This window comes from Ursus arctos, unplaced genomic scaffold (assembly GCF_023065955.2).
Source record: "Ursus arctos isolate Adak ecotype North America unplaced genomic scaffold, UrsArc2.0 scaffold_21, whole genome shotgun sequence".
In the NCBI taxonomy this organism is placed as follows: Eukaryota; Metazoa; Chordata; class Mammalia; order Carnivora; family Ursidae; genus Ursus; species Ursus arctos.
In genome coordinates this window covers 23145641-23172063 of record NW_026622886.1, presented here as the reverse complement: position 1 = coordinate 23172063, position 26423 = coordinate 23145641, and the positions used below count along the sequence as shown (strand labels likewise).

Here is a 26423-nt window from a genome sequence, read left to right as displayed (position 1 = left end):
CTGGACAGAAGAAAGCAGCAGCTGCAATGGGACAGTTCTCTAACCACACGGGGAAGGAAAAATGTCAACGAGCAAAGACTTACAGAAACTCTCCTCTTCTTATTCAGTTAATTTTACAAAGGGAACTTCATTCAAAATTTAATCCTAATACATAATACGTATATATAAAATCTAATGTGAAATGTGGTACTTACACAGACTCAATAACTTACTAATAATTTTTACGAAATGGAAAAATACGGTACTCATAATCACTTAAAAGTTCAGTCAGTATTTCAACAAAGTTGCTAATTTATGTTAATAATTTATTATAAAAACCAACTAAGGGTAATCTAATTCTGTTACCACAGAGTTCAGATAATTGCTATTGACAAGTTTGGATCATTTGATGAAAAAAAAAAAAGAAGTTCTAACAGTTATTGTGAAAAACTAATCTTTTCTAAGACCAAAATATTACATGCTCATCAGACTGCTGAAATGATCTAGGGTTGCTGTACAGATCGAAGACTGTGGGTAGGAGAGTGAGGACAATATACCCACTTTCAGTCTAGGGGCAGGATCATGCATATTAGAACACCAAGTCACTGTAACACAGCCATAGCATTTCAAGTACATTATAGAATTTTCATCAACCGGATTTTTAAAATTTCAAGTAGAAAAAACTAATTCCGAAATATGATGCTCTGATCAACTTCAATATTCAAGAAGTTCAGTCCCCATTCAGAAACAGATAAACAGGATATTTATTAAATGAGTTAAGACAAATAAACTTTACAAATAGACAAATAATAAAAGGCTCAGTGGCTAAAAGAGATGGTAAGCATCATTGAAAGAAATCAACACCATCACGGTATCTCAGTTGGCTTACACGTGTAAAAAGAAATTTTCAAAGAGCAATTTCACAGAAATGAAGCCAGTTTTTTTTTTCTTATAAACAAATCACCATTTCTTGGTTCAAAACTGACATCTGTTATGAAAATTACCATATCACATATTTGTAAGATGACAAGGAGTAACTCATCTTCAAAGTGCAAGTAAGTCTATTTACAACCACAAAAAAGGCAATGATGAGGAGAAAAGGATTTTTAAAAAATATACAAAGATTAAAAACATTTGGGATGCAAAATTAAACAATTTTTTGGTTAGAGGATAAAAGAGAAAAAGTGATTGAATTACAGATGCTGATTTCAGCTATACATACTATATCATGGGGTCCAAGATCTTTAACAGCTTGCTTGCATTTTTTTCTACTTACATAATGCTCTGGAAATTTCTGGTAGAAATTACAGTGTCTCAAAGAGAGAAATACACACTAAGCATGTCTTGCTACTACTTCATGGACGTCGTAAGACCCGTTTATGGATTAGAGTTGGTGTAAAAAGCCATTGCCTTGAGTTGAAAAATGAATACTGTAAAAGCTCGATACAAACCCTCCAAAGCACATGCACGTCTAAATCTTTTGGAAATTACATTCATATTTAAGCATAACCAAAATAAAAAAGAAAACTGAAAACATTTCCCTTTTCTCTATTCCCTATGCCTTGTAGGCTTCTCCAGTTGCTAGGGTCAACTTTTAGAGTTGAAAGGGTTCTTCAAGATAGTCTAGTCCACCACCCTCATGAAGGGTAAATGATTTTTCCAAGGTCATGCAGCACGTTAATGGCAAAACCAAGACTAGAAACCAGGTCATGACTCCTAGCCTCGTATGCTTTCGAGCATATCATGCTACCTCTTTTTACAGTATGATTTGCTCTAAATACCTGATGAATAAATGTACAATTACCAACGCTGACAGAGCCCATGTGTTCCTAAGACTTGCAGAGGATTACTGCAAAGGATCGATGGAGAGAAAAAGATCTTCCCCCACCCACCAAAAATATCAAGCACCATCGACTGAACGTTTCTCTGCTAGGTCAGCGTGCTCAGATGTCGTAGTCCGCGTAAACTTTATGTCAGCCTGAGGAGCGTATGCCTGGTGAAATCTGGGCCCTACACATTGCCAGTTCCTAAAAGGTAAAGACAGGGCAAAAAAGGGGAGAAGTTCGACAAAAGAAAGAAACAAAGACTTAAATAATCCAAATCGCTTAGAGATGGGCATTCCGAAAGCATACGGCTAATTATTATATCTAAATGTACGTATTTTAGGACCGTTTCCACCTTTTCATAGGATCTCATTTTACCTAATTTGTTATTCGGCCACTTACAAATTAAAATAAATGTTATCAAAGATAATGGTGATTATTATTTTTTAGACTGTGAGACTATTTTAGACAAACCAAATTCTGTGAAGAATATGTCAAATGGTGAAATTGCAACGATTTTCTTAATGTGATTCTATTGGGTTTACCCCCGGGGGATTAAAGCGGTACCTCATGGGGCTGTTACCATCTTGAAACTTATTCCAATGGTGGTTAAAGAGAACAGACTGATGTACCGTATATGCAGAATTAAGTAAAGAAGCTGAAATTTCTTTTTAAAAAAAAACATTGCCGTGTATTTATTTAATAAAAGGGCATATTTATGTTTACAAACAAGTTTCAAAAACAAAAGGAAAACATGTATGCTTCTACCTGTTAACCTTTTTCAAAATGCCAACAGCCCTCATGCTGTATGGAGGTTTCTAAGGATTTATTAGAAAAATCAATACAGTTCACTCACAGTTCACCAAGACATCACTGAGCTAACATGTTTAGACAAAAACAAAAAGGACTAAGGTTCTCTTGTAGTTTGATAGTTTGATTTAATTTGATTTGCCTGAAATAACAAAAGCATTTCAAGCATCTTTCATTATGTAGTTGATGTCCCACATTAAACAGTCTACTAAATTCTGAACAAAGGTTATTAGCAAGTTTTCAAAAATTTTAAAAATTAAACAGTTGTTTCAAAACCATTAAGTAGTAAATGTATTTAAGAAACTAATTAGGACAGATGCCATAACTTCATTAAACACCACTGCTCATGTTTTTTTGTTTTGTTTTGTTTTTTGTTTTTTTTTTTTTAAACAAAGCATTAGTGTTATCTATTTGGCTATTAGTATTAGCAATTTATCTACAGTATTTAACAAGGTAAATTGTAGGCAAAAATTTAGTACAGTTTCAATAGAAACACCCCTTTTTGTTTTCCTGAAAATACAGCAGTATTTGAAGGACTAATTTTTCTCTGCATCAGTTATAAGGAAGCTTCCCATCTATGAACAGGAACAAAAAAAGTATCTACAAACCTTGTAAACAGATCTGTATCATTTATAAACATAAATAATCCAAATTATTAACAGCCAACAGCAGAAATTAAAGTATCAATTCAATGATCCAGGGCTCTTCGCTTGCTTGCCCAGCTGTCCTCCTCCCCCTCTCCCATCAAGGACTGAGATAAACTACAGCTCCGCTAATACACTGTTCAGGACCATTCTTAGTACTACTGATGATCCACAGGTCAGCATACGCTGAGTTACTGTTTATCTGTCAGTTCATTTCTCCCACCCCCCAAAAAGCACCCTCAGTCTGGCAGAAAGCTTTGCTTTTTTTTTTTTTTAAAAAAATAAATCTACATTCGTACAAGTGTGTCTTCTGTTGAAGTCCAAAGACAAGAATACGATCTTGTCCATCACAATATGTGAAAAGACCCAGTTTCAATTTGTTTCTTTACAATGCAGCTAGTGTGTTAACATTCGGCTTACAATCAGAGTGATGTTTCCAAACTATGTAGTGGGCTTCCTGGGGATGAAGAGGTAGCAGACTTGTTCATTTCTATTGTAAGGTGAATCCCGCTGTCCACAGCGTTGTTATTTTTGTTGGGAGAGGGGGGAGGGCTGGAGTTACGTTTCGTAGGAGCGTCATCTTCAGCATCAGTGTCATCAATAAGGGGGATGTGAGGCTCTGAATCTTCTATCCTAAACTCAGGATGTGTCATAAAGTTGTGAATCGAACTTCTTGATTCCGGTTTCTCTAACCCTTCATACAAAGAACTACGAAATGCATTCACCACTCGAATCTGTAAATATCAGAAAACACAGAAAGATGTCAGTATACTGTTAGCTTAATTTTAAAATGGTTCACTTATGAGTTTGAATCCACAAACAGCTAGGTATGAGTGAATCATATTTGCATGTAATGCAGTGGAACTTGCAATACACTGTAAAAAAAATGAATATTTTTAGTAGGACACTACAGAACAACAAAACCACATACTCTAAGAATTAGGAGTTATAGAATTCAAAGTAATACTGAAAAAAATCTCATTGTCACTGGCTAAAAATTTAATAGCCATTTTCTAGGACATTTTTCCCTAAGAAAACAAAAACAAACAAACAAAACAAAAACTTAATCATACACAAGCTTTAGCTGATTTTTAAAATAAAAAAATGTAATTTTTGAAAACAATTCAAATAAGTTAAACAAAGTCAAGCACAGAGGGTTACTATTTATCATGCTAGGAATTAGGGTGTCACCAACTATGAAAAAGCCAAGCAAATATAAGCTGAATGCCACAATGAACTCACATCTACCCCACTATTCCCTTGATTAAAAAATAAAAAAAGACAAAACCCAAATAAATATCTATAAAATGCCATTAAACAGCTATAAATATTTGAGTATATGCCACTTGTCTATAAAGCATTAGTGTTTTTCTCTATAACACATTACAACTTAAATCACTTTATATACTAGGAAGTATATCGTTCACTGGGAAGAACAGATTTAAAACAAAAAACCCAAACCCTCTGGGATTCTTCTGTCAACAATTTCGCAAAACACAAGGTTTTTTGGTATTTTTGCCCTTAAACATACAGCCCAACAAATCACCCCCCTATACAGAAATCTGCTGTATAGATGAAAAGAGGTTAATGGGTAATGAACGCAAAAACACTGCTGCACACATTGACATTAGGTCTTATTAACCCAGTGTCGTACAGGCTTTCAAAACAAAAAAGGGGACAAAATCCAGATAGTTGAGCATCTACTCGATATCAATTCAAACATAGTATCTGCTTCTGCATTGATCCTAATGAATCCTGTTTAGTAATGAAGATACCATTTATCATACTGTTAAGAGAAATCACGAATACTGACATTACAGGAAAAAAGAGTCACCAAAATCATCTCGTACAACAATGATAATGAAAAAATTAATAAATCTTCAAATGGAAATCTGAATGTATTTTTAAAAAAGGTAACATTCATGCCCACTTCTTTAACTGTATACATCTAAGATGTGCAAGCTGATGATCTGGTACACACATACACACTGTGAAATAATCATGACAGTCAAGCTAATTAACATAATGCATCACCACGCACTGTCACATTTGCGTGTGTGTGGTAAGAATAGTTAGGATTCTACCCTCTTAGCAAATTTCAGGTATATAAGTACAGTACTGTTACCTAAAGTCATCATGCTATGCATTACACCTCCAGAACTTCTTGCATTAACTGAAACTTTGTACCCCTTCACAAACATTTCCCTATTTCTCCCTACCCCTAACCACCATTCTACTCTCCATTCTAGGAGTCTATTTTAGACTCCCACTTCTGGGAATTTATCCAGAGGATTAAAATCAGGATCTTGAAGAGATACCTGCACTCCTTTATTCCTTCCGGCATTATAAATAGCCAAGATATGGAAACGAGGTTAATAGTCCACTGACAGATGAACAAAGAAAATGTGGCATATATACATATGAGGAATTTTTTTAAAATTTTTATTTATTTGTCAGAGACAGAGCACACCAGCAGGGAGAACAGCACAGAGGGAGAAGCAGGCTCTCCACTGCGCAAAGAGCCTGATGCGGGACTTGATCCCAGGACCCTGGGGATCACAACCTGGGCCGAAGGCAGATGCTTAACCGACTGAGCCACCCAGGTGTCTCTGCATACAAGGAAATATTATTCAGCCTTAAGAAGAAGGGAATTCTGCCATTTGCAACAACATATGCTCAGTTCTGATGAAAGCTGATTAAAATCTCTCTCCTCAAAGCTGTCTTCCTGCACTTACCAAGCCCTGCCTGCTGTAGGCTGCTTTACTTCTGGCTCACTTAGCTCTGTAAGAGTATAGCATGGTGAAGTCAGGAAGACACAGGTTAAAGGTCTGGGTGTGAATTCCAGCTCTGCCACCTGCTAGCTGAGGAACCCTAGACAAACCAATCTCCTCAACTATAAACTGGGAAATCACAGTGGTGCCTGCCTTATAGGATTGTTATGCGAGATTCATTAGTGAGTTAATACATGTGCAAACTTAAAACAGTGTTAGTTCACAAGTATCAATGTCATGCCAGGGCTTGTCACACTTTAATGTGCATGCAAAGCACCTGGGGATCTTGTTAAACTGCAGATTCTGAGTCAGGAGGGGCCTTCAGTGGATCTGATATTTAATGTAAAGTCTGGAACACAATTATACAGAAATATAGTAAAGATAGCATACCGAAGGTCATATGACAACCTCCAAATGAAGAGTCAATTATTCAAAATTTTGCTGAAATAAAAATGAATACACACCACCCACGATATACATCTGTCTAGAAAGTTTAACATGAAACTAATCATGAGGAAACAAGTAGACAGATCCATAAAGTAAAATGAGACAACTGGCCTGTTTTTTTTGTTTGTTTTGGAAGTCAACGTCATAACATAATAAATAACTGTAGCAAAAATGGATCAAAAATGCTATAATACAGGACATTTTGGGGGCAACTGGAGAACCAAATAGGGACTGTATACAATAGAATATCAATATTAAACTTCTTGGATGTGATGATACGGTATGATTATATAGGAAACTTATTTTTAGGAGGTACGTGAAGTATTAAGAGATGAAATGTCAGGATATTCGTCACTTTCAAATGGAAGAGAAAAAATGTATATACTAATATAAACATATAGAGGGAGATAAAGCAGACATCATAAACTATTAAGAAGTGGTAAATCCAGGTGAAGGGTATTCTCATTTGCATCCTTCTTACAGGATACAGAGAGCCTCCTATCCCTACCTGCCACTCCAGACTCATCAACACCTGACGTTTTATTACTTTTAGTACCTGTCACTGAGGCCTGCTTTCCTCAACTGGTAAACTTCTATCAAAGGTCAGCTTGAGAGTTACTTCCTTTGGATAATTTTTCCTGACTTCCCAGAGTGGGTTAAGGACTCTGTTGTAATATCCCATGCTTCGTTACCATGTATAAATTTGCAACTACTTGTTTGTTTCCTGAACTAGACTGCGAAGTCTGGAGCTTCTAGCACAGTCCTGCATACGGAAGGTCTTCCTCAAGTGTTTACAGATCGCTACTAAAGAAACATTAATTAATATAGGAGATGAAAGGATGAGTGGTAATAAGACCTCAAGAGCCAGGAATGATGCAAAATCCATAGATACAGGGAGGAAGGGATGTAACTGACATTAGCTGTCCTAGGTATAATGCCAGGCAATTTACATACACCATTTCATTTAGGTAGGTGCAGAACCAGGGTAATTTTTAAATGAAAGATTCCTATCTGTCCATGTATGTAAATTTAACATCCTGTCTAACTTAACAAGAGTTGTTTTGTCCTTACAGTACTTGTTTACTCTTCGCTCTATATCATGCTGCCTCTGCTTATTAGCCGTGGACAAGTCATTTAAACTTCAAGTCAGTTTTCACACCTGCAAAATGGGATACTTCCTGTTCTGCCTGTTTTACAACACTGTCAAAAATGACAAATGAAAATTACTTAAGCAAACAGTGAACAAACAGGCACTGAGTAAACTGTCCTCCTTAAAATAGCACTGTTTTCTTCTTCAGTTCATCCTCTCTCCAGCTTTCTCATGTTGCCTAGACCTTAACTGGGAGAGGACCAAATGGGTAAGATGGGTCTCTGCCCAAATATAAGATTAAGCACAGGTATTCCAGCCGATTTCGGGGATGGGCTGAATGATGGGGTGGGTTTATATCGTTAGTACCTCCAATATTCTGAGAGTCCACCATGAAATCAAGACTGTAACGTACAGTAAGGATGACAAGAGGTTAAAAGGCTTTTGGGGAATTTACCATTTACTAAAAACCTGAAAGAAAATGTATTATTCTAGCCAATTAATAGAAACTACGACATGTAATGGTGTAAGAACTAATCAATGGTACACTTTCCCTACTTCCCTAGAAAACTTAATAGAACATTTCTTATTGAGGATGCAATTTTACACTCATTATAGAAATGGAAAAAAAAAACCATAAATACCACAGAACTTTGAAGTTTACACGGGACCCCTTCTCAAAAATAAATAAGTAAATAAATAAATTCGAAGCAAGGCCACAAAATCTAGGCTAAGAAGGCAAACAACTGGCTATATACTAAGCTCTTTTCTTCATGGTACAAACTTAACTTTGCCAACCGAACAAGATAAACGTCAAAATGTTAGATTCGTTTTCAGCTTTAAAAATGTAATTTCTTGGTTCTGTTAGATCAGTTTCAAATCACATGCTTTTGGAAACCATGCACTATGAACATGTTTAAAGGCATATACTCAAAAATTTATAGTAGTTTCACAGATTCTAAGCTACAATTTTATTCCCCGTATTAGCTATCAGAGTTAGCACAGAGACAAGCTCACGTATCTCCTATCTAATCTTTGGTTGCAATTGTTCCACCTGTTATCTAGCCCTCTCAGAAATAAAACAACAACAACGACAACACTTTGAGGTCTCAATCCACTTTACGAAAAGAAAGCTTTATGAAAAGCCTGAACAATGAATTTAAACATTAAGGAGAAAATGAGAAACGTTAGGTGTGTGAAGTAGGAAATGTTAATTTCATGCACTTAGGAACACACACTCACACCCCACAGTAGTAGAAGCAGTAGAAGAGGAAAACACTACATGTGTAGGGGTAGAAATATTTGTTACATCATGATGCTGGCTGGCGATGGAGGGTTGCCGCCTTAGAGCCCCCTGAATGGAACTTCCACTCTGGAAAGCATTCACTACATCCATCTGCAAGGAATCAGAGATTGTGACAGCTTGCTCAGCAAGAGAGAGAGAGAACAAGAGAAAGGACCATTCCATCTATCAACATACAAAAAGTAAAGAAAAAGGCACTTTTTACAGAGCAGATAAATAGGCAAGAGTAGCATTTTGAGATGAAGGGGGGGAAAGCTAGGAAAAAAGGAGCTGAGGGGCATATAGACATTCCTTCACCATCAGTTAAAACCTTCACTCATTCCAGGCACCGGTATTATTTTTCAAAAGAGTAAGTTTTGTGGGTTGGGAAGGCTAGAAAGGAAGTTAAGGAGCGCATTCAAACCTCCTGCCCAGGTCCCAGAGCCCTCGGCCCCCCCCCCCCCCCCATCACGGCTCCTACCTCTCTAGCAGGTGCATACCTGCGTTTGGATTCTGTTCAGACCTCTAAACCACAAGATCTGGCCGCGGCGCAGCTCCCTCTCCGCGTGGTCAATCTCCTCCACGTCCTCCGCGAGCTCCTCCTCCGGGATCTCCTCCTTTTGTGTTCCATGACCAGCTTCTTTCAGGAATTTTAAACGGCTAGTTGGAATTGTTGAAATAAGCTACAACACAGGGGAAAGAGCTCAGAAATAAATCAAAACCGAGTAAAATTAAACCAATCAACTGTCATACAAAAGGTAAGGAGTCACGAGTGTGCCCGACTATCGTCACCAACGAAGCAATGAGATCCTGTCCGTCAGGCTTCCTTTCTCAGAACAACAACAACAACAACAACAACAACAAAAATATGCTCTTTCCTTAGCTACAGAAAATATTTTAAGTTTGAATGGTAAAAAAGTTCTCCTGAGGGGAAATAACCTGATTACGGCTTTCATATTTTAAGTAAGACATTCAAGACTGTAAAGTACACGAACATGCTCTGATAAGACATATTAACTTAAACTCACACTAATTACATTTATTTAAAATAAAACAAAAATGGCAGGTGGTCTTATTGGATGCAAAACAAGTTCAAGTTTCATTAGTGCTGCAAGAGTTCAATGAGAAAAAACATACCAAAATCCAAAAAATCGTCAAGGTTAAACTGAAAATAGTTTTTCGTTTATTAAATGTATTTATTTTTACAAAATGAAACTCTTTAAAACTGGATTAATACTGCCTGATTATGACACCAAACAGGAACAGATGCCCCAGGAAACACAAAGAGGACAAAAAAATAGGAATAAATATGTATTAAACTACAAGTGTTAACAGCCGTTCCTTCTGGAAGTCAGGCTTATAAAGGAGGAAACAAGCATGCGGTCAGTCAGAACTGCTTAAGGACCTTCTAGTCCAACCACCTCATTTCACAGAGGTGGGACAAGTCTGACAACCGAAATCAGTGCTCCTTCTACCAGGGCACACGTAAAATCAATAGAGAATGTCAACCAAAGCCAGGAGCTGGTCCTCGTTGGGTATGTTGGCTGTACTGAATTTCCTCTTCCTGAAATTAGCCAGATGGTCTGGGAGGTTGTGGGGTTCTGTTTTGCCTATGAGGGAACATCAGGAAATAACTAGAATGGTAATCAATAAAGAAACGTGGCCCGAGTATGGATCCTAATACTTAAAAGAAGATCTGTATTAATGAGTCATGCAACAGGAGTAAGAGAAACCTCAGAACCTAGAAACACAATTAAGAAAAAGGTAAGATAAAGACTGAGTTAAGTTTCAGTAAAACCTGGACTTTTGCTTAGACTAACTTGTGGAACGACAGTACATTAGCTCGCACTGGTTACACATCATAACATATGTTAACTTTCATTCATGAAAATGTTAGTACAGACTATTAGTTACTTTTACAGTAATGGTAACGGACTTAAAATGAACAGTGCACACACCATCACCACTTATCTTTTTAAATTAATGACACGCCTTTGTTAAGTCAGCTGCCTATACCAAACATGAAATCTATCTCATTCTTCAGGCATTGTATTTTATACATACATTGTTAAAGCCAATCATAGAACTGAAAATGTCATTTTGTGGCCCATTTATCCTGGTACCATGATTTTTTATGGAAACATTCTCAAAGTGAACTGAAACTTGAGCTTTTTTTCTTAGCTATACTTTCAATTAAAGTACATAATAAAATGATGAAATGTCTAAAGTACATAATTCTGTAATATTTTTGTAAAAACATTTAATCTGAAAATGCAAAAACAGGTCATAGAGCAAAAGATACAGATACCAGCGTCTCAACCAGTTAAAAATGTATCCTCTTAATAACTGCTGTAAAACTTGTTTTAAAAAAACAAATTAGAAAACTATGTAAGAAATTTAAAGTGTTTTATCACATAGGCATAACCATAACAAACAATAACATGAGAATACTACATTTTAAAAAACCCCCATATCCCTGAACGCCCTTTCTTGACCCAGAATGGCAACGACTTAGAATTGAGTAAGAGAACTGATGAAGGAAAATAAACACTGGAAATTAAACAAAAAAAAAAAAATCACTTTAGGTTTGAACAAAAAATGATGAGCTTTTTACCTGGCCCCAGAGTAACGTTCCCATTCCTAGGAATATTGACCATAGCCACTGTTCTATTGAAAGTTCTGAACAACTGAAAGGTTTTCCACCAAACTGCACAATTATTATCTGGAGGAATAATCAAGAGTAAATTTATTTAAATCTTTTAAACTTTACATTTCATACAATTCAAAAATTACCCAAATCTGTATCCTTTAAAACTCAAGCTGAATAACGATTATCCTGGTGTGATGTGTATTATCATATTCACAGCTGAAAATGAGACAAGTGAACACAAACTGACATCTCTGCTCAAAATGTAAAATGCATGTCTATTTCAAGTTTAAATTATCTTCAGTAAAACCAAAAAAAAAAAAAAAATTTCTCCTGATCAGGAATATAACTTAACACTGTTTCCAATATGATCCAAGTAACTATATTCCCTTGTATTTAGTATCACTCTTTGAGTAATTTATGCCTTTCCAGAAGAGATAGTGTACTTTTGTGGAAAAGACCATATATTATGAAAAGTGAACATAATATTCAATCCTTCTTGTTTTCCTCCTACACAGGTGTTTGTTCTTAGTTCACATTTACATGTCAGGACGAGTATGAACAGTAACAGAAGACAAGGAATTTGCCAAGTTTTATGAGATACGGTGCTGACTTAGGCGATACACCCTCACGAATTCGCTCTCCTGTATAAATAGAGAAAAGTCCAATGACCGGCATAAATAAAATCCAGTGCTCATGCTTCTCTCCTGTCTTTCAAGGACCTAAAACCGTACATAGGAATATTAGGAATTAAATATCAATATTCACCTTCTTGTGAGTCTGAAAGGTTTCTCTTTGATATGGCAGTCAGTAGCTGCCCAATACTGAAGTTAAAGAGAATCAATGTGTATTAACATTTTAAAACTTTTTAAGGTATGAACTCTGTTCTTTGTAGCTGTACTAGGTTCAAATTCAAGTGAAATGTATTTGTCAATTCCACTGTTCTTCAAAGTCGAGATTACTTGTACACTTGTACAGATGGAATCCCAACTGTGTTTTCAGTAACCTAACCAGTCAATTGTAACTAATTTGGCAGTCTTGCTTAGATTTTAATAAAGATATTGAACTAAAATAATTTTCTTTGGTAAACCAAGAAAACAAACATGAAAACTCAACATTTATTTCTGTGAACGTTTTCCTTTTTTTTTTTTTAAATTTAAATTTAAACTTTATATTTTGGTATAATAAGAATGTGAAAGGCATATTAAGATGCTGGGCGAACAATCAATGATTAACATGATTGGACTGATTCAGTTTTGTAAGAAATGATCATCTTTCACTTTACAGTTGGGAGGAATAAAACTGTCTAATGACTTGCGGCATTTACTTCTAAGAACAAGAGACCAAGTTTCCACATACCCTTTAATAGATACCTTAGAGCAACATGCTACTACGGAACCGTGTACCTGCACACATGCATTTCCAAAACGTGTGCTGAGGGAACCCTGAATTAGGTGCTATCTTCTAAAATTTAGAAGTAGCTGCATTAAATAGGGTTCAGCAAATTTCTTAATTCTAGGATTTCCCAAAGCCTTTGAGTTGTTAATTAAAAAAAAAAAAGAAAAAAGAAAGAGAAAAAAGAAAAAGAAAAAGAGAGAGAGAGGAAAAAAAAAGAAAAGCAGCATTTGAGTACTTCCCTTCCAGGGAGTGAGCTTGGAGCTTCAGATGCATGGTCCCTCTTAATGCTTCAGTAATTCTGTGATGTGACCTCGTATTATAATGTCACAGATGAAGAAACTGCAGCTTGTCAGAGTCACACAACTACTAGAGGCAATGGTTTGACCCCATGATGACTGAGTCCTAAGTTTATACTTGTAACTATGATGTTATGTTGCTTTAAGAATCTCCCAGAGGTAGTAAAAGAGGCAGTACTTCCTATACTTATCTGAGGGTGTAAGAGCAAGTGAGGGGACCGATGTTTCATGAAACATTATTTTGAAAACACTGATGCTGTGTTAATTGCTACAAAGTAGAAGAGAGGTAAAATATTTACAAAGAATTAAGGATTATTATGTACTTCATGATCTGTCCAAAAAAAAAAAAAAAAAAAAAAAAGGTAAGAAGAAAAAACAGCTAATAAGTGAAAGAGACAGAAATTAAATTTAACACAATTTATACCCTTCAGGTACTCCTGCTCTACAATCAAGACTTCAGCTAGACTGCTTTAGAAACAAACAAAATGCGATACGTGTAAATCAAGGGCCATGGTTTCCTACCCAGCTGAAACGGTCTATAGAAGTGCTATTCCAAGCGCTGCTCCGTGATGAGAAGGTACGGAGCAGGTACCAGGGTACAAATCAATGCACGTGTGCACAGCAGAATCACCACTGCTACGACTACACACACACACGCCTCCAGCAACAACACAAAAACCCTCCCCGGAAACAGTGTGACTAATGACGCTGTTGATTTATATCCTGACACGTGCTCCTTATCTCACCGTGGACTCGCAATAAATGGACCAGAAGCTGGTCCACAGACCACACTTGGAGCAGTACTGGCTTATTTATTAGGCACTGAAGAACGATACCTGACATTAAACTGTTTCGGGTGTATCAATCTCTGCTGGGAACCAAGTTACCAGATTTGCTTGATAGAGAGCAGTTAAGTTTTCTGCAGTCTTCGTATATTAAAAAGATAAAATAAATCCAATTTTATAGCAAGTAAAAGCTAAAATTTTAACATGTCATGAACGATGCTTTTTTATAAACCTGAATAAAATATTTCTAGAAATACTTGTTGCAAGTAAGCAACCTTTCTCCTAAAGTTTATGGAAACTGAGAGCTAAAACAGAAACAATGATTACAGAAACAATTAGGTCTAGGGTTTTGGTACCTAGAGTACACTAGCTATGGCTGAATAAGCTGTTTAAAATTCTTCAGTCTTCACTTCGAAACAAGCTCCATCACTGTCTGATTCCTTTGTTGAAAAAGCTCACTGTTTAATTTTACATCTTGTTTTGATGGTACAGGTGACTCCTGAACAACATGACTTGAATTGGGTCCACCTATACATGAATTTTTTTCAGTAAACACCGTACAGTACTGTAAATGTATTTTCTCCTTATGATTTCTTAGTAACATTTTTTTCTCTAGCTTACATTATTGTCAGAATATATATAACATGCAAAATACGTGTGACTATGTCACTGGTAAGGCTTCTGGTCTAGAGTAGGCTATTAGAGTATTGGGGGGAGTTCAAAAGTTATACTCAGATCTTCGGCTGTGCAGGGGTGGGCTGGGGCGGGGAGAGGGTGAAGTTGGTGCCCCTATCTTCTGTGTTGTTCAAGAGTCAACTGTATTACAAAATCAAAAACTGGCATGTACCAACTCAGGAAGCAGCATCCAGAATCACGTGAATTTTAGAATATTCACGTCACGGACTATTATTTTTAATAACATTAACCACAGACATACAATTACTATCAACTGCTTGAAGCCATTAAAGTGATCACTCTAGCTAGACTAGAAACTGGTCAACAGGAAGATTTACCTTAAATAACATTAAAATTATAATAGTTTTGGTAATGATATAGAATGAACAATCAGTAGTGCAATTAAAATAGTACTAGCTGAATGTACTCTGCTCATATGTGGACCTTCAGAATAGAGCGTATTTTCACTTGAGGTATGGTATTTAAAACTCTTTTTTTAGGTGTCATTGAGGCAGCACACAGAAGACCCACACACGTAGCAGTCGAACAATTTCTGGAACAAGCTAACTGTTTATCTAATATCTCCTACATGAGTGTCAAATTTGAAACTATCTTTTCCAATTACCCACCTGTACCACAAAAGTGCCTAAAACAATTGTGCAGAAGATGGCATTATTAAAGATTCCTTCGAACACATTTCTTTCACCGTGAATTTTCCGGGCATTTATTTCGTTGAAAAGTTGCATCAGCACAAAGGTATTAAAAACAATAGTATAATGTTCCGAAGGAGGAGCGTGCAAAGGAGCATTTCTTCCACTATCAATATCAAAAAACTTTTCTCCTGAAAGAATGAAAAAGTATTACTTTGTACTTATCATACAAAATAATTGAACATTTCTAAAAAAAAAGTATGCAATAGTACAACCTAGCCAGACCTTTATTTGATCGCGAATGACAGCATAGGAAAAGTTGGAAGAAACCTGGGGTTATCAAGTACGACTTTCTTCTTTTATAGACATAGACACTGAAACCCCAAAATTACGATATCTAAGTCAGTGGCCGAGCCAGGACAAAAAAATCAGGACTCTTTTGACTTCCTCCCACTATCTATCACAGTGCTTCCCTAAGCCACATCCACTGACAAACAGGAGAAAGTAAAGATAAATGGGCAGTCAGAAACAGAACAACTTATGTTCTTGGAGAATTTGCAACATTACAACATCTGGGATGATACTAGCTTGGAACAAAAACAACCGAAGCTTTATCAGGCATTGAATTCTTACCAGCAAATAAGAGTGTAAAGACTACTACAAGTTGATAGAATGCATGACCCAAAATATTCTTCATCATCGTGCGTGAGATGAGAGGCTTATTTCTACCATAAGGCTTCCGAAGCAAGAGAGATTCAGTGGGGGGTTCGGTTGCCAGAGCCAGGGAAGCGAGCGTATCCATTATGAGGTTTACCCACAGCATCTGCACAGCCTTAAGCGGTGAATCCTAGAAAAGATAGGTTTCCTAATAGACATTCACAACTATTCAGGGACTCAGCAATTCTCAGGAAGCCCTTTGTATTTAAAAACTCAAAAAGCAGAACAGGATTACATTTTCATATTAATTAACCTACAATTTTAAGCTTCAGGTTAAATATCTAAGTACTTTAAAACAGCAGATTATACACACATTTTTGCTTTAAAACAAAACATTATTAAAACAAACATGTTTTAATACAAAAAAAACAAAACTGTGAACCTACTTGAGTAATACAGGCGCCCGTGAAAGCAACTATCACTGCTACCACATTAACAGTGAGCTGGAACTGAAGAAATTTTGAGATGCTGTCGTAGACATTTCGTCCCCACATAACTGCTTTAACAATGCTTGTAAAGTTGTCGTCTGTGAGAATGATATCAGATGCCTCTTTAGCTACGTCAGTTCCAGCGATACCCTAATAAAAGAAAGTCTGTGAGTTAGACTAAACGTTTAAAATATAATTTTTTTTGAAAGATTTTATTTATTTATTTGACAGAGAGAGACAGCCAGCGAGAGAGGGAACACAAGCAGGGGAGAGGGAGAGGAAGAAGCAGGCTCCCAGCGGAGGCCCGATGTGGGACTCGATCCCCGAACGCCGGGATCACGCCCTGAGCTGAAGGCAGACGCTTAACGACTGAGCCACCCAGGCGCCCCTAAAATACAACTTTTAAGTATCCAAAAGGGTAGTATACGATCAACCAAAATTTACCATTATACTTAATGACTAATGACGTAAATCTACTGTAAAAGAAGGAAATAGCTATCCTACAATATCTCTCAGAGAGATAACTCCATCAAAGCAAAAATCAAAGAATAAGGGACTGAAAATAAAGTTCAAATTGGGTTTAACAAAAGGAAGAATGCACACAGGCATAACCCAACTTCCTCCCCAAAAGTCACACACAAAGATATATTAAAATAAAAACTCACAAAATCAAAGTTAGTGGCAAAGGAGATACTGCAAGGAAATCTTAAGAGGCTGGAAAGGAGACAACCAAATAGTAAGTAGGCTGGCAGATCCCAGAGTGCTGAATCCTAAGCTAACAGTAGGGAAAGCAGAGAATTAGCTTCTTTTGCACAACAGACTCTCCTACATAAGGCTCAGGACTTGGCAGCACCAGGTAGCACTGGAAGGAGGGGTAAAGGTGTAAACGAAAATAGAAGGATTTCTTGGAAGTCTACCAAAGACACTTAAAGAAGTACCTAGAAGGTCCAAACCAAAAACAACTATGTCCATGAAGAGTAGAATGGGATGGATTAACAAGTTGTGGATTAGCAAAAATGAGTGAACTAGATACACAACAACACAGATGAATCTCATAAGCATAATGATGAGTAAAGGATGCTGGACTCAAAATACATATGTAAGATTCGTATGTTCACAGTTTGGAAACAGACAAAAGTAATCTTCAAAATACTAGTTATCTTTGCAGAGAGACAGGGCAATGATTAGAAGACAGTGTGACTGAAGCATCTGGGGGTACAGGTAAATATCTATTTCTCGCCTTGCATAGAACAGGTCTGCTAACTTGTGATAATCCATTCAGTTGTACATTTATGGCTTAGGCGCTTTTCTGTATGTGTGTTATATGTTAATAACAAAATTAAAAGAAAAGGCAACTAGGGGCGCCTGGGTAGTGCAGTCGTTAAGCGTCTGCCTTCGGCTCAGGGCGTCATCCCGGCGTTCTGGGATCGAGCCCCGCATCAGGCTCCTCCGCTGGGAGTCTGCTTCTTCCTCTCCCACTCCCCCTGCTTGTGTTCCCTCTCTCGCTGGCTGTCTCTCTCTCTCTGTCAAATAAATCAACAAAATCTTAAAAAAAAAAAAAAGGCAGCTAGATCCTGAAGGCCTCTTCCCAAGTCCATGCAACCAAGTGGCAATTTGCCATGCTCTCTGACCTGGCAGCAGACTGCCTGCTAATTTATCAAAGACGATATGACAAAGACAGTCCAGACTGGGGGGGTACCAAGCACTGCTGAGTATAGGGGTGCTATACTGAAAAAAAGGGATTAAGAGTAACTCTGTTTAATGAGTGTTGAGACCACCACCCTCTTTTCTCTACTTGTTTCTCAGAACACCAGTATTCAGGAGTGCCCTCTAGGTAGCAGATATGAAGGTTCTTTTCTGGGAAATCTGATCATCTGAAAAGACCTAAAAATCCTTCAATTCAAGGTACACTAAGGAAGTAAAATAGCCAAGCCAGGTCACTTTACTGAGAAGCTTCTGATTGACAAAATCCCACCCAAAGGCCCAAGGCTTTCCAGCTTTCCACCGGTAGATACGCAGAGGCAACCAAGAATCAATCCCCTGACATCTGAGGAAAGACTAAACCAAAAGGCAGATGGAGACACAGACTCTGCAGAGACGAAAGCTTATTTTAAAAAGTCAAATCCTTAGAGAGGTAAAAAAGGTGCATCAATGAAACATGAATAGAATGTTACAACAAGACAAAGAAGTTGGAGATCTTAGAAAAAACAAAACAAAACACCCAAACCCCAGAAACTGAGGGAACATCCCTGAAAATAAAGCAAGATGACAAAGATATGGTAAATTGGAAAAAAAGAGACAAGATAATAAGTCCAAGCAGTTCAAGAACTGGGATGGGGGGTGGATGTTCCAAAAGAAACGGAGGAGATGAAATAAGACTAGTATAAAAAAATAAGAGTATGAGTTTATTTCATAGTACAGAGTTGTTCGACGACAAAACATCATTACACTTCAGAAGACTGGAAACTAAGGAAAGACGTTATTTATCTCCAGAAAGGGAAAAAACAGACACACACACACCACAAGAGGTTCACAATCCAAAATGGTATGGAGGAATAAGGAGGAATGAATTGAAAATTCTCAGTGAAAAACTGATTTTCAAATGAGACTTTTGTACCAAGTCAGATTAAGACTCAAGAGTGAGAAGAGGGTGGAGATTTCAGTCATAAAAGTCATGAAACAGCTTAACTCTCATAAACTTTTTTTCTCAGAAAGCTGCTGGAGAAGACAGTGTTACTCCACGAGGGAGTAAACCAAACAGACGATGACATCGAGTCCAGGAAATACCAGGTCCAACATGAGAGAGGAAAAGGAACTCCTTAGGTATGGAGAACGAGACAGCTGGGTAGCAGGCCTGGCAGAGTCCACACTCAGGCACGTCGGAAGGTCTGGGAAAAGGTATCTCTAAGAAGGTGAAAATGTCAAAGTGCCAGGGGATTCTGATGTAAAGGACAGAGAATCTGGTGATGAATTTGTTATTAAGTACCTAGAAAAACTAAGCACAAACGTGAACGCATTTTAAAAAAATAGATTTAAAATTAAAAAAAAGACTTAAAAAGTGAATGAAAAAGACAATTTATAAGGAATACAAAAAGTTGTTCAAGGAAGTAAGAGTCATGATGGCAGACTACACAGCTCAGCTGAGAACAAAAGTCACAATAAGGACTGTATACTGGTCTACCCGAAATTATGACCTAATTCTGGGGGGAAGAATGACAGGACAGGTAGCGTGCAGTATGCATTATGGAGGTGACAGTGGTGTGCGTCGGGTGTGCCTGTAAAAGTGTGAAATCCTTATCTTTCTCAGCGAGAAGTCAGTAGCAAGTGCTTTACATCAAACAAATAAAAAAGCACCATATCATTTAGATATATAGAGGCAAACAAGTAAGGGAAACAAACAGCTAAAACAGCTGGTTTCCTTTTGTCAAAAAAAAAAAAAAGAGCTGGAAGATGTAATTTGTGGTAGGGGACTTTAGTAAGTCATGTAAAATGACATGACTTTTTAAATGCATTTACTGTGTTGATAAACACAAAAACAAAATTCCAATCAAGTTTTTCTCAAAAATATTCAACAAGAGAACAATCTTAATTTAAAATTTTAGCCTCTAGCTTCTAATCGGAATATTTTACTTTTAATGTGCACCACATTTAACACATCTAAGCCTCACAGGTTTTCCTGCCTCTAATCATTCCCCGTCTTTTTCAAATGCAAATCTCATTGCTCCCTTGTTCAAAATCCTTCAAAATTTAAAAAGTAATTTTGAGACGTTAATTGGTGTCCAAATAAAAATGAGTTCCACTGTCAAGTAAGTTTGGGGAACTTCCAACAGAAAAAGTTAAACAGCTTTTTTATGAGCTGCTCTGAGTTGGATGCTGCCATGCGTGTGAGTCTCCAAACTTCTTTTCACGCCCTCGGAAGTCAGCTTGGGAAGGGCTGATCTACTGGATGGAGGAAGAAGGCCTCGGTATTCAAGGCCCTTTGCAGGTGCCCCCTACCAATACTCCCTGCTCCATAGCCCATTCTCCTCCAACAGCACACCCTCTTCCAGACAAGTTCAACTTCTTGTCGCTCATGAGGGTCCCTGCACTGTCCTTCCCCACCTCCTCTTCTCCGTCCCGCAACTCAAATGGCCATTTCTTTCAGAAAACCTTTCCTAGTCTCTCCAGGCAGTCTTCCTCCTTGATACACACCTTGTGTAGTGTTTGGTCCTTCACTGGTGGCCACTACGCTCTGATTATTTACTTCCCTGTGTGCCGAACCTTTAGGAGACAACTACTCACTTCTAATGTTTCTGGACCAGAATACTGAAAACAGCCTCTTAATATTTGGAGAATAAACAAACAAATCCTTTATTAACCTAAAGTTTTTTTTTTTTTTAAAAAGGCAGTATCTTAATTATCTTAGGGAAGATTTGACTACCAAAGATGTATTTGGTTATAGAAATCCATCATGGCATTCAGGCTTTGAAGACAGAGATATCTGTATGTTATGATTTGCTGAATTTTGGTACGAATAATGTAATATCATAAGATAATATTATATTTTAAATGTACCATGGAGGCTTGCAATCGAAAGGACTCTATGGACAGTGGCTATATAGAGAGAAAGCCAGACCTCTTCGCAAGCTAATAATGTACTTAGAGTCCTTTTGTAAATCTTATTTTATTGTTGTAAATTTTATTTTAATGTTGACTTTTCTAAATAGAGTGTGTATAAACACACACACACACACACACATATATATATATAGAGAGAGAGAATAGAGAATATATAGATAGTATTCTAAAATGCTATTTCTGCCTGCAAAGTAAGAGACAAATTTAACAAGGACTAATCAATAGCAATTTCTTGCAGGTATCTATTAAAAACTCAAGCCAAATAATTTTTTCAGTTTTAAAATACGAAATTGGAAAACTGAATACATAAACAAAGCAAACTCAAGCCTGACTGAACAAAAGTGCTTTGAAATTCAAATCATTCTTTGGTCTTTTAAAACAGATTTAGATTTTTGATGTGTACCTTAAAAAAAAGGTGGTACAATGGGCCTAAAACCTTCAGGACTTAAAAATGAAACAAAGCAGCCACTGTACTGTGCCTCTATCTGTGATACTATGTTTACCTGTGTGTACTGAGAGCCCTTGGCATCTGCCTTAAACACTGAAGTCTTGGGAAGCAAGCTTTTTATTTTTTAAAATGCACTGTAAGTAAACGCCTTCCTGGTCTGCTGTCTGATGAAAGTCACAGTCAGAGTCCTGCTAATGCTCAGAGCAGCAGAGAGTGATCTTGTGTTCCTCCAGGAACAACCATCCTATTTGCCCACAGCCAAAGGAACAGGACTTAAATATTCCTTCTCCCTTCAGCTACTTTTCACAAGTCTTCAGAAGTTCAGACAAGTGTGCTGCCAACCATAATGAGTCTGGAATAGGGTAGGGCGGGGATCTCTGGGTTCACAGCTATTGGCTGGGAGCACTTCACCGACCTAATTTCCTCTTTCCATCCCTCTCATGCCTGCTGAAAGGCTGCCACCATGGCGGTTCTGCTAAACCCCTATTTTAGCAGCACAATATCAAGGGGACAAATTATACGAACAAACATTGGTATACATAAGTATTCTTGTATCTGAAACCTGTGGGGCCAGACTATGTTTCAGAATTCAAGTCTCCCACATTTTAGAAAGATAATGAGGCACTTATCTTCCATCACAGATTTTCCCAGAGGGGTTAGCACCATAAAAACATATTAATATCTATGCAATGTCTATGATTGTTCATGTTGAGTGGGACAAATAACTTCCTCACATCCGTTCGGAATAAGTTTTGGAGTCAAATGAGTCTGTTGCAAATTTAGGAAAGAAATTTCAGTTTTCAGATTTTTAGATTTCAAATTGTGATTATGGACCTGTGTTTTCAAAAAATTAAAGTAAGTGAAAATTAAATAGAAGACTTAAGTTTTCTATGGCACTGAAGGTACAAAGATTCATTCCAACACTGAAAAGCTGTAAGGAATCGATTCAGAGATATAAAACAATCTAATTTCAATCATTAAACATTTATGTAGCATCTGTATTTCATGGTATCAATTTTATAGTAAATACTTCATTAGTACTATGGCTAGAGTTTAAGAATATAATAATGAAATGCTGACATTTTCTAGCACTTTAAGTAATCAAATCTAAACTGAAGAATTGTGGGGGAGGGAGTAGATTTTTTTTCCAATCAGAAAAGGATTACAGCTATTATATACGAAATGATGACTTTCAGTTCACTCTTAACAGACACCTTCAGTTGAAAGAAGATTCTCAATTATATTTTTAACTAAACACACACACACACACACACACACGTGTACATTTTCTCTCCCGTTCAAAAGACTGTCTCCTGCTTAAGAGGACTGTTGTAAGGTTCAGATCAGATGACAGATATTTATATATTCTGTGGCGTACAAAGTAAATGTATGATGTTCTAGTTCTTCAGGAGTCATCTTCTAGCCAGATTTCACTGCATCAAACGAACATGGTTACAAACTACTCAGACTTACAAACCGATTTAGCACATATATTTTCACTCAAATCTTGAAGGACAGTGTTTAAAATCAATAGTGGGGCGCCTGGGTGGTTCAGTTGGTTAAGTGCCTGACTTCGGCTCAGGTCATCATCTCAGGGTCCTGGGATCCAGCCTAGTGTCAGGCTCCTTGCTCAGCAGGGAGTCTGCCTCTCCCTCTCCCTCTGCTCCTCCCCCCCCACGCTGGCTCTCAAATAAAAAAAAGCCAATAGCAATCTAGTAACAAACAATTCAGCCAGTAAATGACATCTGAATGCTTAACAGGTTAAGTTCCTACCATCGCAAATCCAACATCAGCTTTCTTTAGTGCTGGGCCATCATTTGTACCATCACCAGTTACAGCTACAACCTGGCGTTGTTCTGACACAGTGCTATCAATTATACCTGAAACAAAAGTAAATATTTGTGCTGTAAAAATATCCCCTTTAATTAATAAGGTGATTCTGCAGAGTATCCTGACCAGCCAGTTTTACAGACTTGAGGTTAAAAATAAACAAACAAATATAGAGAAATGGAAACTGCTGAGATGTTGGATAAGGACCAAGTCCAGAAACTAAGGCTACCCTAGGAACAATATCCTGTTTTAATGAAGATAAACACAGTTCACGGAAGGTGTCAAAAGGAAATGTATTTAGATTTTATAGGAAAAGATAATATCCAAGATCAAAAGGAAATGTATTTAGATTTTATTGGAAAAGATAATATCCAAGATCCAATCTATTATTTAATATCTATTACTACTTCAGATAACAGAACACATTTCTGTATCAACAAATTGTGAAGTAACTGTAAAATCGACTCACCTTTAACCAGTGTATGTTTGTCAGTAGGAGATGATCTTGCAAGTACTCGAAGCTTTGGCCAAATCTTGTCTATCCGCTCTTGCTCAATCTATAAATGTTTGTGAAAGTTAAAATATATCCAAACCTAGTTTTATAATTCCCAAAGTAGCTATCTGGCATATGTATCAGCAGTTCTCAAGAGCGTGGTGAACAGACCAGCACCATCAGCAATTCGAGGGAACTTGTCAGAAATGCAAATTTTTTTTAGCAAGGCCCCAAGCCTATCATCTTATCAAGTCCTCTGGGTTGGGGGCCTAGCAATCAACGGTTTTAAAAGGCTCTTTAGGTTACTCTAATGCATACTCAAGGTTGAGAACCACTATTATATACACATATCATTATAAGATCAAATTTTAAAAATCTTCCCACTGCCTATGAAAATAAAAACTCCTTAACGTAGTATAAAAAGCGCAGTTTGAGTAGCCCTAAAATATGGTCTGTATCAGCCTTTTCAAACTTCCTCCCACACTCACTTGTACGTATTCTACTGCTGAAACCGGCCAAGACGAGGGGAAAAAAAAGAAGTGCTCACTCCCTATAGAACACATTTCTTGATCACTAGTCTCTTTCACTTCCATAACGTTAGTGCTTCTGCTTCTTAGCTGCAGGCGCATTTCTTCATGTGCGATGCCTAACGCACAGGGCATATTCTAAATGTTATACAAAAAATAGATCAACAAAAAACTAAAGAAACCCTTACCTCTCCTTTTTCATTTCGTATTCTTCTGTTGAAATCTTTACCTTCGAGGCACAGAAAATCTTCACCGGGATGTAAAATACCACATTTGGTGGCAATCGCCCGAGCAGTATTAATATTATCACCAGTGACCATCCGCACAGTAATTCCAGCCCTCTGACATTTCTTTATGGCCTCTGGTACCTGGTTTACAAAGAAAAATTCATATTACGAAAGAAAGAAAGAATTTCCAAAGGGGGAAAAAACCTCCACTGAACAAATAACGCATTACTGCACAGTCCCACAAATAATGACAATTTTATTTCATCTAAAGATATTCAATATTTAATTACTCCCAATAATCTCTTCTTTCCTCTCCCACAGCCACAGTCCTAGTTCAGGCTTCATTTTCAGTTGTGATCCTACTTAATTTGTTTGCATTATTTATATACCAAAGGCTTCTTAAAATGCCCCCCTCCCCAACCATTATGCAATTCTTTTCTGGTTGGCTTTCTACCCTTCTGGGTTCACCGACCAGACAACACGGGAGTAAAATGTTGGTGTGTTCCTTAGGATTATAGGTGGCTCACTTTTTCTTTCCCCCGACTCCGTATCTTTTAAGGATTACTTCACTTATTCTTGTACTTTTAACTGTCATGTAAGTGCTAATAATTTTCAAACCTACATCTTTCTCCTACCTCATTGTGAGTGCTGGATTCATAATTCCATCAGAGAAGTGGACAGTGGAATCTGGGTGTCCAAAAGGGGGACTATGTTTTTTAAAACCTACCTAACAGAAACCTAGGGGTCATCTGTCCTCTTCCAATCTCTCTTACTCTATCCATCTTTAAAGGACAATGAGTCCTGTGCATCCTACCTCAAACCTTCCCTGCACCTTGTCTCCCCTGCTTGTTGCCTGACTACTGAAATAGCTTTGTAATTGGTATCCCTGTCTTTACGTTTGTTCCTCCTGTAAAACATCTGAAATACCTGATGGTAGAATTATTTTTCTAATAGATTTTCTTATGAATACATGACGATTCCTCTACTGTTACACTATAAGCCGCAACATTCTTAGTATAATAGAGTATCACACCTGAACTTCAAAATAGTTTTCTAGATTTATGAGAAATTTTTCTCTATGACACAACTTGATGGATGAATAATCTATATATTGTTTCTGTGTCTCTGCTTCTGGCAATTCCCTTTGCCTAGAAAATACTCCCTGCTCTTTTCTAACCAGGAAATCCTTACTGATTTTGCCGGAGCAGAGGTTGCAAACACAAATGCCTTTAGGGCCATGCAGGTAACATAAATGAGAAAAACACTGACAGTTACAAACCCAACACTAATGGAGAAAGCTATTTGGCTTCAGCCTATTTTTTTTTTTTTACTATGGTGGAATAAATGCCCAATGTTGACAGAACCGACCACTTTAAGATTTAGAAAGCAGAAGTCTACATTTGTGTATGTGCTCTCAATACATAATGCTTTAAACACACACCCCCCCCCCCAGGGTCCAAGGAAAATTTGACTGAAGGCTAAATTTGGCCTTGCAGGCTGATGGTTTATAACTTCTACTGTAAATACAGTTTAAACGTAATGTCTCTGGAAGCAGCTTTCATGGCGTATCTAGACAAAACTGTGTCTTCATATAGGTGTCTATTATTAAAAAAATCAGTATTTGATTTTGAAAACATTGGTTTGCTGTATAAATGTAATATATATCCTGGTATCTCATTTGAGATTAAAAGTAACCCAAAATTGTCCACCCACGCATTGTCTGGGTGGTATCTGAGATCATTTGGTAGAGAGACGATGAGTAACAGGGGGAAACTGGTCTCAGGTTCAAACCATGTGGCAAATAATATTTAAGAAGGACAAACTAAAAGGATGTACTGTATG

General features: G+C 37.2%; 1 protein-coding gene across 9 annotated transcripts in view; it reads right to left on the bottom strand.

Annotated features, from left to right (window-relative positions):
• Positions 1-719: 719 nt before the first annotated feature.
• The window catches only part of ATP2B1 (ATPase plasma membrane Ca2+ transporting 1), a 125358-nt gene continuing 99654 nt past the window's right edge, over positions 720-26423 (bottom strand). For 6 of the 9 annotated variants that reach the window (XM_048217792.2, XM_044384543.3, XM_044384544.3 and 3 more), the window contains 10 exons: positions 24543-24722; positions 23804-23891; positions 23278-23384; positions 16398-16589; positions 15928-16141; positions 15274-15485; positions 11458-11565; positions 9344-9526; positions 8871-8957; positions 720-3990 (listed from right to left, as the gene is read on the bottom strand). In XM_048217792.2, the coding sequence (XP_048073749.1) occupies positions 3679-3990; positions 8871-8957; positions 9344-9526; positions 11458-11565; positions 15274-15485; positions 15928-16141; positions 16398-16589; positions 23278-23384; positions 23804-23891; positions 24543-24722 (1683 nt within the window). In that variant the 3' untranslated portion in view covers positions 720-3678. Of the gene's footprint in view, positions 3991-6304; positions 6377-8870; positions 8958-9343; positions 9527-11457; positions 11566-15273; positions 15486-15927; positions 16142-16397; positions 16590-23277; positions 23385-23803; positions 23892-24542; positions 24723-26423 lie in introns of those variants that run through there. The other 3 variants (XM_026499917.4, XM_048217794.2, XM_057316151.1) reach the window with 2 other exon arrangements.